The sequence below is a fragment of the Pteropus vampyrus genome, unplaced genomic scaffold (genome assembly GCF_000151845.1).
Source record: "Pteropus vampyrus isolate Shadow unplaced genomic scaffold, Pvam_2.0 Scaffold303, whole genome shotgun sequence".
NCBI lineage: Eukaryota > Metazoa > Chordata > Mammalia > Chiroptera > Pteropodidae > Pteropus > Pteropus vampyrus.
The window spans coordinates 980,516-994,793 of record NW_011889084.1 but is presented as its reverse complement, the minus strand read 5'-3'; the positions used below and the strand labels follow the sequence as shown (position 1 = coordinate 994,793).

At 53.0% G+C, this 14,278-nt stretch overlaps 1 protein-coding gene across 1 annotated transcript in view; it reads right to left on the bottom strand.

Annotated features, from left to right (window-relative positions):
• Window positions 1-3,109: 3,109 nt before the first annotated feature.
• The window catches only part of RAB11FIP3 (RAB11 family interacting protein 3), a 77,810-nt gene continuing 66,641 nt past the window's right edge, over window positions 3,110-14,278 (bottom strand). The window contains exons 8-15 of the mRNA XM_011376757.2: window positions 13,847-13,940; window positions 12,610-12,713; window positions 9,395-9,535; window positions 6,680-6,761; window positions 5,733-5,870; window positions 5,342-5,497; window positions 5,083-5,223; window positions 3,110-4,998 (exon numbers count right to left, since the gene is read on the bottom strand). Of these exons, the coding sequence (XP_011375059.1) occupies window positions 4,885-4,998; window positions 5,083-5,223; window positions 5,342-5,497; window positions 5,733-5,870; window positions 6,680-6,761; window positions 9,395-9,535; window positions 12,610-12,713; window positions 13,847-13,940 (970 nt within the window). The 3' untranslated portion in view covers window positions 3,110-4,884. The remainder of the gene's footprint in view (window positions 4,999-5,082; window positions 5,224-5,341; window positions 5,498-5,732; window positions 5,871-6,679; window positions 6,762-9,394; window positions 9,536-12,609; window positions 12,714-13,846; window positions 13,941-14,278) is intronic.

Below are 14,278 nucleotides of genomic sequence, written 5' to 3'. Positions count from 1 at the left end.
CAGTGGGGGCTCAGTGACCACAGGTCACCTTCCCTCCCCAGCCCCTTTTCCTGGGTGCTGCCTGGGGTGGTTGTGCCAGGACTGGTGTCCACAGCTCTGTAACCTCTCAACAAGAGAAACAATTGAAGTTGAGTCTGTTGACTTGATGGCCCAGGTTCCCGCCAACTCACTACCAAGTTTTGAAGAGCCAGGCCCTACACTCAGGTGAGGAGAAAGCAGGAGAATCCCAGCCCTTCCCAGGAAGAGGCCAAGGCCTGCTGACGTGAGGGAGCAAGCCAAGTCACCAGAAGAGGGTCTCGGGAGGATTCTTCAAGACTGTTGAATGTGCACTGTCCCAGGAGGGAGCTGGAAAGAAAAGGTTCTATGTGCAGCAGGTGGCAGGAGGACCAGAACAGTAAGATAAGAGACATATATGTGGAGTCAACCTGTGATCATCTTAAATATGCTGAGGCACATGGATGTAAATTTTAAATGACTATAAAGCAGAAAGTGACTTTCAACTCCCTAGACCTTGGCAATGCCATCCCAGCTGGAGGACACCACCCTCACAACTCTAAAGATAATAGAAGATAGCTCCCCTAAGGGAAGAGGGTGGGGGGAGCTGTGAATTCCCCTGGAGAAAGGGTGGGAAGGGCTGAGCAGAAGAAACCCCAGTTCCAAGGTGGGAAGCATTAATTCAAACCTCCCTGTGCAAATAAATGTCACTTGTGCCCACACTATCCTCAGCTTTGATATACAGCAGTGAACAAGATAAGCCCAAAATGCCCTGTGAAACAGAGATTCTAGTGGGCACAGGGACCCTCATTGATGTGACAGGCATGCAGGAGCCAAGGCCAACAGATGGGCCAAGGGCAGGACTCACCTGTGCTGGGAAGGATGCAGCTAATACGTTGGCTGATTTTATAGAATGACCTGTAATCATATGCTTTGTGAGATGGCCTCACAGATAAAGGGCCCTTCTCGAGGTTTCCATCTTCTGGTCTCTGAACTGCCAAGTTAAGGGGGCAGGCGCTGGGGCAGCTGGGCTGGGAGCGAAGCTGGGCACCCCTCCTTTAGTGTGGACAGGCCAGGCAGTGCACACAAGACAGCTGGAGGAACCAGGGCCTGCCACGCACCCACCTGCCAGCAGTCTTCTTCCAGGGGAAGGGCAGGGCCTTACTCTGGGCTCTTCTGTCAGACAGAATTGCCCATAAGGGGGCTTGTGGCCAGGTGCTTTGGGGTTGGGCATGAAGGGACCCCATGTGAGAGGGACACACTTAGGCCTGGGGGATTGCAGGCCTTGACACTGGCCCCACATGTCCCACCACAGTCTCTTCCAGCATGCTCTTCAGATAGCTCTGCCTGGGCCCCGCTCCTGACCTTGCTGCCAGCCACCTTCTGGAAGAAACTTCCAGGCAGCCCTTCTTGGGCAGCAGCCAGGCACCGCCTTGTTTCCATTTACATTGGATTTTCATCCTGTTTTCTTGCCCCACCCATGCCATGTCATTTGGCTGGAGACCCCTGGAGGGTCAGGGTAGGGATTTCAACATCAGCTGCTCATGGGGCCCCCATGTATTTAAGAGTTGAAAGGAGGGGCCAGCAGGCATCATTGGGGTATAAGGAAGAGGAAGCCACTTCCATCCTCCCCTTCCTGGCTCTGGCCTCACCTGAGAGTCCCCCTAGTTCCCCACCCCCGACTTCCAGATTCTATTCCTAGGCAAGGATGGACCCAACAGGCACTAGACCAACAGACACAGAGTAGGTGGCAGGACAGGTGTCATCTAGAGTCAAAGTAGAGGCACCGGTCTCTTCCTGGGCCAGTGGAAACCCCCTCAGTGAAGTGGGGCTGGGGACATGGCCCTCCTGGACACCCACTTAAGTTCTGAACCTGCCCATAGCAGCACTTTGGCGCCCCCCAGTGCTGATAGGGCTTCCATGCAGAACTCCCCCAGGAGCCTGGAATTGAAGCCCACAACCCAGGCTCCAGCACAAGTCTGCTTCCCTGGCCAGGACCACACGGGTGGCTGGGTGCAAGTCTCTTGAATGGATTAGATAATGACAGAGGGTGTTGGACTGCCTGACAGCAGCCTGGGGAGTTACCCACCTCTGAGTACTGAGAGCACAGGTTGGTGGGGCCTGGTGGGCTAGACATACGGGATCCAGTGCTCTGCGTCCTCCTGGACTTCTCTGGGAATCCTGGTAGGAGGTGGGTTCCAGGCAGAACCACATTCTCCAAGTTTCTTCCTCAGTGCTATGCCACAGAGCATCCTAGACCCTTAGAGTCCTGCTGCATCCCCAGCTGAGGATGAGGCCTGGGGTCTCTGCATCCTGCAGGTCAGGCTGTGTCCACCCATCACCACCCTCAGGTCATTAGCCCGATTGGCAACAGTTAGGGCCAGAGTCCTCAGCCTCCCTTGGCCTGTTTCTCTGTCTGTCTGGTATGCAGGTAGCTCAGTGTGCAGGGTAGGGAAGGAATGCAGTTTGCCACTCCTGTGGACACCTGGGCTGGGGACTTTTGGCTAACAATCCCCCTTCGAATCAGATTTGGTCACTTACCTTTAGTAACCCTGGTGGTGTCCCTGTGACTACCATGACAACTGAGCTCTCCTCTGGGCCTGGCCTCCCATCCTTTGGGCCCAGTCCCACTGGGGTCTTCGCCTTTTCTGTGCCTTCGCTTTGGGTATTTTGTGCGTGGCTTCTCCTGGAGCCCTTCTCTTTATTCCTGATTACTTGTCCCAAAGGCACATCTTGTTCACGAGCCCCAGAAACTTGTGATGCTAACCCCTCGTCAGCTGGGCCAGCCCTTGATGCCATGCTGGAAACCAGGCTGCACTTAGGGGACAGGTCCTACCGTCAACTCAATGGCTCCTGGAGCCCATCACATGGCCCCCACCCCAAGAGGGCCCTTGGCTGAGTGCTGCTGGGGGCCTAGCCTGCAGATGCCATCCTGGGGCCTTCAGGAGGTTCACATCAAGGCCAGGAGGGGCTGGCTTGACCAGGTGGTCTCCTGCTATCTGAACTCAGGTGACACATGACCCCCAACCCCTCAAACACCTGTGGGGGATGCCAGGACAGGCCAGTGGCACCCCCACCCCACCCTTCGGCCCCCACAGAGGAAGGAGTCGGCCTCTATGTGTGCAGCAACAGCTTTAATCTGTAGTGACATTGTCCTGACCTCGCCCTTCTGCATCCAAGCTGCTGTCACTCTGCCTGGAAGAGTCTTTCTTGAGAGGATGGAAGCAGGGTCAATGTACAGGTCAGTGCCTGAGTGTTTGTGTGAAACATCTCCCAGCAGTTCATATTTACAGTTACAGTACTTCTGAGTGATGGACAGAAACAGACCCCAAAGCTGTATCAGCAGGGCGGGGCTGGGCGCAGAAAGCATAGTTCCAGTATTTATTATCATACATATATATATATATATTTCATGTGTATACACAGATAGTTTTCTCTTGGAAGTATTAAAAAATTGATCAACCTTCAATCTATAAAAAATACCTACTCTACATGATAGAAAAATCTCTCCTCCAAGTTTACACTGATTTACACCAAGGCTTTCCCCCAAATGTACAATACGAGGCAACGTCTTAAATCTTAGTGTAGAAGGTGGGCCACGTGGAGGGTGGAGGGACACTGGATAACACACATGCTCACACACACACACATACACACATCTCACACGTTCGTATACAGCAGTGGCCAGACTGTGGGTGGGGTCTTGGCCCACCTGCGAGATCCCGGAGGCTCCTGACCAGTGCTTGGGCTCAGAGGGGCAGGCCCAGCATCCCTGTGGGAGCGACACTGCTGCTCCTGGTAGTGCAGGCACTGGGCAGTGGCAGCTCAGAGCCAGGCAAAGGCCTCTTTCAAGAAACAACCAAGCTGCTGGGAAGGCCTTGTTCTCTACTTTAGTTCTGTGTCCTTGGAGAGCCTGCACAGCCCAGCCTCCTGCAGAATGCACCTGGGGAAGAAGGACAACTTCTAATAACTTCGGACTCCCAGAGGAAACATTTGGACTCTGTCCTGGGAAATGGGGACTTCAATGAGGACAGCCAAAATCTGCACAGGGAGGGGGAAACTCCAGGAGGCCAGGAAGGTCACAACCATGGGGAAGCAGGACCTTACCAGGTCCTGCCTGCACCCTAGCAGTCAGAGGAGGCTGGCGATGTCCACCCCATGCAGATAGCACGTTCCACACAGTTAGACTCTCAAGTCTTGATGTGACAGCAGAGGCTCCTGCCCCAGCCCCATAGGGGCATCAGAGCCCCCAAGGGTCATTGCAGTGAGGGTCTAACCATGGGAACAGCTGCATGGCCAGAGGCCTCTGGGCGTGAAGCTGGACTGAGATGCCCCTTCTGGCTGGCAGACAGCCCTAGGAAAGTTGCAGGGGGGCGGTCCTGCAGCTCCTGGTCAGACCCTAACACGCACTGGCCACACCACCTGTCCATACTACCACGTCTGGCATGGAGGGTCCTGGGGTCCCTACGCTGTCCAGGAACAGCTGAAGCACCAGGTCAGAAAACCTGTGCAGGCCTAGGTGGAAGCACCCCGGACGGAGGTCCATTTCCTTCCTTTCTCCCCAAGTAGGGCAGGGGCAGGAGGATCTGCCACTTGGGAGGGAGCTCATGAGGGGTCCATCCCAGCCTGAAACACTGTCCCCACATCTCTGCAGAGGGTAGCAGGGAAAGGCCAGAGCTGAGGGCAGGCCCAACCCCTGCTGTGGGGTCCAGTCCCAGGGCTTCCCTTTCCTTCCCCCTCCTCCATGGCCCCGTCTTTATGCGCCCCAGCCTAGCTGTGTGCTCTAGGCTGAGTAGGCATGGGACCTGCTGGTCTTGGCCCGTGTGTGCTGTGGCCGTCTCTGGGCTGTTAGTGGAGTCCGGAAGCAGCCTAGGCTGGGCCTTCCTGCCTCTACTTGACCTCCAGGATGGATGGGTTGGTCTCCATGATGGCCACAATGATCCTGTCAATGTAGTCCTGCAGGCGGAAGTTGATCTCTTCCTGCTTCTGAATTGCTTCCATGAGCTGTAGGAGGAACAAGGGGTCAGCACTGGGCACAGAGACTGCGGGTACCTTAGAGTCCTGGGCCTGGGAGAGTGGGTACGTTACCTCATCACGGGAGACTGAGCTGATTTCTGCAGCTAGGGACTCAGAAAAGGATGTGGAAAAGAGGTTCTTAGCACCTTGGATGCTAAGGTTTATGATCTGTCCGTTGAGCTCATCATTCTGCTCCTTCAGGTTACGGTTATCCTGGGGTGGGTGACATGACAGTGTCATTCCTGGGCTGTGGTTCCCCCGTGTACCCCTTTTTCCCATGCCAGCCGCCCGGAGGCCCCTGCAGGGTGTGAGGGTATCTGCCCAGCAGCACCTGCTTCAGCCTGCGGACCTCCTGCTCAAGCTCGCTCTCCCGGGTGCGGCTGTTATATTCCTGCAGGCCCACGCTGCTGCTCCGGCCCCTCCTCTGCTCGGCCTCCAGTTTGAAAAGCTGCAAGTGCTCCAGCTGCTTGCGCAGGTCCTCGATTAGCTGTGTGAGAAGCCACAGGGTGAGCAGTATCAGCCCAGCCCCCCGCATCAGAACCTCTGCATTGGCCTGAACACCATTTCTCGGGAGGATGACAACGCTACACTTCCGAAATGCCACCACATACCCAGCACTTCCGTCTAGCACAATAATTAAAAGCTACAGGTGCCCGGCTTACTCCAGATGAGCCCTATGGATGCTGGAAGCTGGGTGAGTGACAGCCAGGGCCCCTGCTTACCTCCTGGGTTGCTTCCTTGTCCCTCTGGAACTGGTGCCTCTCATGACTCAGCCTGTCCCCCAGCTTCCTCCTGTTCTCCTGCTCATCACTGAGCCGCAGCAACAACTCTTCAATCTCATCCAGCAGTTTCTGCTTCTCCTGCAAAAGTGAAACATTTGCTGCGAACACACCTCACCTACCACCTCATTCACTTGGCTTTCCTCAGCTGCACGTCCCACCAGTCTCAGTCCACTGATGTCCATGGGGCTGCGTCTATCCCGGCGGAGGTGTGTGCTCAGGGCCTGGGCTGACCCAGAGCGCAGTGCATGAGGCAGGTAGAGCTCTTTTGGTGCAGATGTTCCCCTGCATTGGGACTTTCTAGGGGGAGGCAAGAGCAGGACCTGACCCGAGACCACTCAGCAGGTGTTGCTCATGGCAGCCAGGATGTGCTCAGGGTTCAGAGCTTCCCAGGGGACACTTGGCAGGAACGGGAGAACGGGGTAGGAGAAGCCTCTCAGTGAACATCTGCAGAATGGAGAATGAGGGGTCCAGCTGAAGTTGGCCCCTCAAGGACATCCCTTGATTCAGACCATGGGTCAACCTAAGCATGAACTTCTGGACCCAAAGATTCAAGGTCCATGGGAAAGCTGAGAAGCCAATGAGCATTCAGCACCTTCCAGCAAGGGATGACAGCCTGAGCTGAGCTTGTTCCCTCATACACAGGCCCAGTAGGGCCCAGCCTGTTCTTCGGAGAGGCGCAGTTCCCCGGCCTGCAGTGCACCTCTTGGCTGACTGCACCCCTTGCGGCTGCCCTGCTTTAAAGAACTTATCTCAGCATATCCTGATCCCCCGGTAGGCATCAGGCACAGAGGGTGTGGGAAAGCCCATAGGCCGGCCTGGCTCACCTCGGTGTACACACAATGTAGAGCCTGGCCCTGCCTGCTCAGTGCTCCTGGCTGGCAGCTTACCTCCTCCAGGCGTTCGATGTTGGCCTTCAGACAGGGTGTGCAGGACCTCAGCTCACTGTTCTCCTCATCCAGCTGCTGTAGCCTGGGACATAGAATGAGGCTGGGACTCACTCCCTAGGAATGCGTATCCTTGGGACTAGGGAGGCCAAGCATCTTGGAAACCTCACTTGGGGCTGCCCAGGGATCCACTGAGGCTACTCTTCCACATCCGCAGCTCAACCCTTATGCACCCATGCAAGTGCTCTAAGCCAATGTTTCTCCATAGGCCAGCATGGTTGTTAAATACACTTCGGGCTTCAGAATAATTTCAGGTTTACAGAGCAGTTGCAGACACAGTGCAGGGTCCCTGTGGCACTCGGCCTATTTTGGCTTCCCCTCATAACATCCACTCATCACTGCAGCATGTTTGTCATGACCCAAACTCACACTGGGACCCTCTGGTCACCAAATCATGGACATGGTTCAGCTTTTCCACCAGTGCCCTCTCTGCCCAGCATCCCACCCAGGACATTGCACTTAGTAGTCTCTTTTGTCCCCTCTGGTCTGGGGCAGTCTCAGACTTTCCTGGTTTTTTATGACCTTGACAGTTTTGAGCAGTTCTGGTTATATATTTGGTAGAATGTCTCTCGAGTTGAGTCTGTCTGGTATTTCCTCATGATTAGATAGATTATGGGTTTGGGAAGAATCCCATAGAGGTGAGGTACCCCTCTTGTCACGTCAGATCGGAGGGGCCTGAGTCCACATGACTCATCACGGGTAATATTAACCTGGATCACTTGGTCAAGGTATGTCTGCCAGGTGTCTCCTCTGTCAAGTTCTACCTTTCTCGTCCATTCTCTGTCTTCTGGAAGCTAGTCACTGAGTCTAGCCCACACTCCAGGGGAGGAGAACACTCAGTGCTACCCCCAAAGGGGGCATCTCCATGTATTATTTGGAATTCCTCTGCAAGGATAATTTGTGTCTTTTCCTCATTTATTTATCATTATAGCGTTACACTTAGTTACACTTTAGGTTGTGGTCCAATAGTATCATTATGAGTGTGGTGTTCAAACTGTTCCAGCTTTGACCTTTAGTTGGCCCGCATCCCTGAGACATGCCCCATCGCTGTGTGTATATGATTTATTTGAGCACTTCCCTACTTTCTGGCACTACAAGATACTCCAGGCTCTGCTGGTTTTCACCCTGTTCCAGCCACAGACTCAGCCCTTTCTCCAAGGAGCCCTGGTTCCTTTCAATAATTCAGTTATCCTCACCATCCTGTTACTCTGCAGTCCCCCTTACTGAGGAGGGTCTTCCTGCATACTATGAGGGGCTGAGGCCATGCTGGGGAAGCCCCCGTGCTGGCCTGACCTCAGGGTCCTGACCCAAGGCTGCAGGGGCCTCTGAAGGCCTCAGCAGCCCTCCAAGAACCACAGGCCTCCTCTCCCCACCACACTCCCAGGGAGCTGCAGGAGGCCAATGGAGTCTAGGCACACAGAGCCACTGACCCTAGGTGCACAGGGCAGGCAGCAGGTTTGCTCAGAAGAAGGAATGATACTGAGTGAACTTGCTCCCCGAAGTCCTCATGAGACCCTGTCCACCGAGTGTCCCTCCAGGCTGCTGTCCTGCTGGCCTAGAGGCTCTGGTGTGGGCAGACGTTGGGAAGCAGGACGGTCCTGCCTCCTGGCACCTGCAACTCCAGTGGAGAAGACCCAAAGGAGAGGCTACCAGCAAAAACCAAGGAAACATAAACCTTTCTTCTAGTCCACTAAACTGTAATGTCTTGGCTGCCCAGGCCTGGCTGTCCCAGATGGTGACACCCCACTGTGTCTGCATGGAAGGAGGCCTCCCTGTCCAAGGTGACCTGGGCATAGTTCTGTGTGCAGCCCCCTCCTGCTACCCCCAATTTTGAAAATGCCCAAGAGCTTTTCTTAGACAAAGTTGAAGTGTATCTTCCCAGCTTTAAGAGCTGAAGAGAAACACAAACTAAAGAACGTATAGTCCTCTTTCATGAATATTTAAGACTAGTGTATTTTGAATTCTAAAAGTGGTACTGATTCAGTTAAAAAAACAAAATAACAACAACAAAAAACTTTATGAACTACCCCGACCCTCACTACCCACTTAAGGGAAGAGCTCTGGGAGCAAGAATAGGAAGGAAATCTAAAATAACCTTTTACAACACCATTTCTCTGCGAAGCTGTTTGTGGATTTTCTTTTACAAACAGCATTTTAATAGAGCTGTTGTTTACATGTGTAATTGTGAGTGTGTGCCATGTGCCTGAATGCGGCACTGCCGTCCCTGAGCAGCATGGGGCTGCCTGCACCTCCCGTGCCTTCAAGCTCAGTTTTATATACAGTGTGCTCATCTCCTTTCTCTGCTCCCCCTCTATTTCTGACTCTATTCTGACTCACCTAAGACTCATGCCTCCAGAGGAGTATAAAGGTGATATTGTCAAATTGCCTTAAAATAAGATTGATATTTTGACTGAGATAACATCTACGAGGGATAGACTGAGAGAAACTGACATCCACATAGGGTCAGTTTTTGAATTCAGCTCTTTTGTGGCCTTTGTTACAGTTTTACAGTTTTCTTCACATAGGTTTTCTACTTTTCCTAATCAAATTTATTCCTAGACACTATACCTTCCTGGGGTCAGGGGTGCTATCATTCATGAAAGTGTCTATTGCATTTTCTTACTGACTGTTCTGGAGAGTCGTGGCAGCCTCGCCTACCTGGCCTGTAGGTTCTCGATCTCGATGCTCTTTTCTCTCTCCATCTTGCACAAGAGCTCCTTCTGCTTCCGTGTCTCTTCCAGGACCATCTCACAGGCTCTCAGCTCCTGCTCCTTCAACTGCTCCTCAAGGGCATTGGCTCTGTGAAGGCCAAGGGAAGAGGTGAGAGACTTTCTGTGCTTCTACCAGGGTCTAGATGCTACATCAACCCCAAGAGAGCTGCCCTACCTGGAGGACAGGAAGGCTGTGAGACTTCCCACTCACAGCTCTGGTCAATGGCAAGTCTGAAGCGAGAGGTACACCCCCACCCTACAGCCTCTGCTCTCTACACTGAGGGTGGTATGTGGACAGGAGACACAAGCCCACCAGTGCCTCTGAGGCACCCTGCACTGACACTTCAGGTTGGGTACCTGGTATACAGACTAGCCCCCACCCAAGTCACCCAGATTAGAGGTCAGAGCAGGTGTCACCAAGAACATGAGGACAAAGGGAATGTCCACATTGGGGGCCCGGACTCTGGCCCCCTCCCAGACTACCAGGCTCACCCACAGGAACAGGCACTGACTATCCCACAGAGAAGGGCTGCAGGCCCTGCCCATGGATGGCACAGAGCCCATGAGCTGTCTCCACACAAGCGGCTTCTTCTCATCTACTTCTTAGCATTTCACACCTAAGAATAGATGGCCGAAGATCACCAGCTACCACAGGAAAGCTTTTAACACAAAGTGACCAAAGCAAACAGAAAAATAGGGCCTCAAAGAAAATATACATCATCCACAAAATAGGGGTGATGTCACAGAAGAAAGAGATGATAAAAAGTAACTTAGAAATTAAAAATATGAGAAAATTTAATTCAGTAGAAGTGTTGTAGGAGAAAACCAAAGATATTGCATAGGAAAAAAAAAAAAGAGGAAAAAAAATAAGAAAGTCAAGAAAATGAGAAAAAGGTCCAGAAAATCTAATATTTGATTAACAGAAGTTCAGATAGATGAGAAAATGAAAGACACCGTATGGAGAAATAATTCTAGAAACCTTCCTGAAGCTGAGGGGCATGCTTTCCAGATTTAAAAGCTGAAACCACATGCCCAGTACAGGAAACAGGAGGAGGCCCTCTCGTGTCCAGGATGACAACGGGGTTACTCAGTGGCACCAGGTGTCCCGAATGCAGCTTGGGTTAGAGGCAGCAGAGCCACCAAGTTCTAAGGGAACCTACTTCTAACTAGAATCCCAGCCCCAGCCCCACTGTCAGTGGAGGGTGAAACAGTTTCAGCATGCGAGGTGTCAAAGAAACTGCTCCTGTGCATCATTTCCCAGGCAACCATCAAAAATGTCCTCAGAATATGAGTAAAATGGAAAATGTGGAATCCAGAAAGTAAAGAACAAAATGCAGAGGAAGCATGTGGAATTCCTGGGATAGTGGAAGGATTGCTGTACCAAAGGCCATCGTCGGCTGACAATGTTACACACGAGAAAACACCATGAAACAGCAGCAGAAGCATGTTGTCTAGAACTGGGGCCAACATCAGAAGAAACATCCACAGTAGTAGGACGTGGCTGACCCTGGGGTGAGGTGGAACATGGACTTTCCACAGCATATGTGGGTAACTGATAAGTGCCCATCAGATTAGACTAAATCTTACCAGTTGGCTTGAGAAAGGTTTCTAGTGGCCCATCCAGTCTTCCCTGGTCAAGGGAACCCAAGCCCCTCCACAGACGTGGTGGACTTCACCCCCAGCTCTACAGCAGGGCCCAGGCAGGCCTTCCTGTGAGAACCCCAAGAACAGGGTCTCAACTTCACAAGAGCACTTATTTTTACTCCGTTAAAGCAACGTGTGAGTTATACCCACAATGGCATGGTGTGTTCCACTTCTTAGCTTCCAAACAGTAGACTGACCTCCTAACACTAAAGAATAGGCCACAAAGGTCAGTACTATCCAGGATGAAAACACTATAGCAGAAGCTAAGCATCCCCTGGAGCCTATTATGTGTATGCCGTGCGAGTTTGTGCAGTGTCCAGTGCTGTTCTGAGCGCTCTGAGTCCACTCAGGTCATGGGTGTGGAAACCAAGGCTGTGGGGATGGGGCCCTTGCCTGAAGTCACAGAGTGTGTGGCGGAGCCAGGCTTTGGCCTCAGCAGCCTGGTGAGGACAGATCTCTCGTGCAGATCCCCCACACACCATGCTTCCTGCTTCTCTCATGCCCCTTAGGTCTCCCCACTGCCTCGCCCCACAGTACCAACTGCATGAGGGCAGCACAGCCAGAAAAAACTGATGCTTCTGGGCCAAGCTCGTTGTGCTCTGCACGAGATGCATACTGCTGCAAACAACATGAGGTGGCACAGCACTAGTTTCAAAATGCTACAACTCACAGAGTAGTTTATGAAAAGTCCATACGAGGATAAGGGAAGTAGCCCTCGCCTCCTCCATGTAAACACAGTAGTTACTCTGCACTTCGCACATACATTTTATCTTCCTTAGCGCTCTCACCATTGGAATCAGACTGTGCACCCCACCATGTACCCAGCAGTTCCTACTTGTTTCTTGTTTCTATAGCTAAGCACCTGCAAGGACCCACATGCTCCAAAGACAGGTCATGCTCCCACTGCAGGCGGCTCTGGAGGCACTGGCTCCCATCTCTAAAGCTCCCACTTGCTTGAGGCCCTGGGCAATCACCTAAGCTTCCTTAGCCTCAGTTTCCGCATCTGTGAAATGGGGACAGTAGCAGTATCCGCTTCACAGGGATGATAAAGGTGAAACCAGGTAATATGAGAGAAGTGAGCAAAGCACAGCAACTGTCAGAGCCAACTGTGTCCAGGAACAAGGGCCTGTGGTCGGCAGTATTTCCTCTGGATGGGCTCTCAGGAATAGGAACACAAGCCAGAGACCCCACACTGGAATCCCAGAGCATCTCCTCTCTTCACGAAGGCGCAGCTGCCCCTGAGGCCAGGCCTCCACCAGGTGCTTTGTATGGGTGGTGTGGGTGCTAGCCACAGCTGCTTTTGTGGGGTGAAGGGTGCCCTCCCCTTGCTCTTTCCTCGGGGGCCCTACATGGGCCAAGGGCAGAACTAAGTCAGAGCCATGCTCAAAAGGCCACCTGGCACCATCCCCAGGGTTGGTACCCAGCAGTGGGATGGAGGACAGCTCCAGATGAGAGCCAACCTCTGTGCAGCAGCCACGCCCTTGTTCTGTGAAGCCAAGAGAACTATGCCATACTCACCTGTGCACCAGCTGGAGGTTTTCCTGCCTCAGCCGGCTGTGCAGTTCCCCATTGGCAGCGGTGTCCTTCTCTAGCTCTGACACCCGCTTCTCCAGGAAAACAACCTTGGGAGGAAGATAGTGGCTTGAGAATCAAGGAGTCCACACCCCCAAGCCAACTGTTTAGAGGCAGCGGTCACTCGGTAGAGCTGGGTCTATCTTGCTCATGGATATTGTCCTCATAAACAAGGTAGCGCAGTCCCACGGGCATAAGTAAGGACAGGGAGCACTCCATGGCCTCAAAATCACAAGAGCAGATGTCAACATGGGCCTAGATAGGCCTGAGATGACCTGATAACACCTTTGTGATGGATCTGTGATGGCGCATGGGGCAGCCAGGCTATGGGCCCCCCACAGGCAGAGGCACCAGCTCTCTGCTAGACCCAGACCATGGAAGCAGCATGTGCTGGGAGACTCAAGGAACAGAAAGGCCCAGAGTCTGGTCCCCCCTCCTCAGGAAGCTCACTAACTAGATGGGAGACAGATAACCACACATGTGGTAGGAGGAGGGAAGGCCAGCTGTGACAGCCAGAGAGGGCTCTACAGAGCAGATGTTGGAGGTGCTGGAGAGAGAAAGTCCCAGAGGAGGTGAGAGGGGACAGGAAGAGGTGATGAAGGATAGGAGGTGAGGGGGGACAAGCGGGGGTGAGGGGTATATTCTTTCTGAAGCTGGTCCTTGAGAAGCTCAGGGCCTTTATCACAGATGACTGTGCAACCCCACATAGCCCATTTGCCTCTTTCAGGGAACAGCTCACTCCACACGTTGTTTGGCTCTGTAATCACTGCAAACCAAGTGCCTTCCTCCCTGAAACCTCAACTCTCCCCAGACCCTGCCTCCAGGGGCCCTGGTGAGCTAAATCTCTGATGAGTGTCAGTGCACCCTGAGCTGACCATATACAAATGCAGGTTGACAGCCGCTGGCACTCACTGCTCTGTTCCCATCCTCTCAGTTCCCTTCCACGTACGTGAAATGATGGAGAACAGGAGGGCTGTTGGAGGATCGGATTAGCCCTTATGGTGCCATCACCAACCACTTTCTGCTGTGCTTGCCAAGATAAGTCCTGGCATCCTAAATGCACCTCACCTAACATATCCCCAAACAGCCCACACCCAGAGGCCACAGCACCCAGCACATGTCCAGAGACTGGTTGTTTGTGTTGTCTACACATGGTCCTCTGGTCTCACTGTCCAGGGCCTACCTTGTCTGCAATGTCCTCGTCCATACCCTCCACAGGGTCTGGGGGAGGGTCCTGCAGGGCCTCCATTGTCAGGGCCCCTGACTGGTGCAGGTGCCTGTGGAGAAGAAACAACAGCCCAGTCCATAGAAGGTCCTTTAGCAGAAAAGAGAGAGAAAAGAAAGTGGAGAGCCAAATGACAAGTTCTTCAACCATGAGCATTTCTAGGTCAGCCTGAAGAGCAAAACCCAGCAGCCTCCACTGAAGAGAGTTTTGAGCAGGACACTGTTATCGAGGGACTGGGGCAAGCTGGCTGCACTCTGGGTCTGGATCTGCAGAGACCTCCCGCTGCTCTTTGGAGCCTGACAGGCCTGGCTTCCTTCCCCACCAGCTGATGGGGTGAGGGTACTTTGTACTCAGGCAATAAACATGATGCTGTTCCTTGCTGTGATAAGA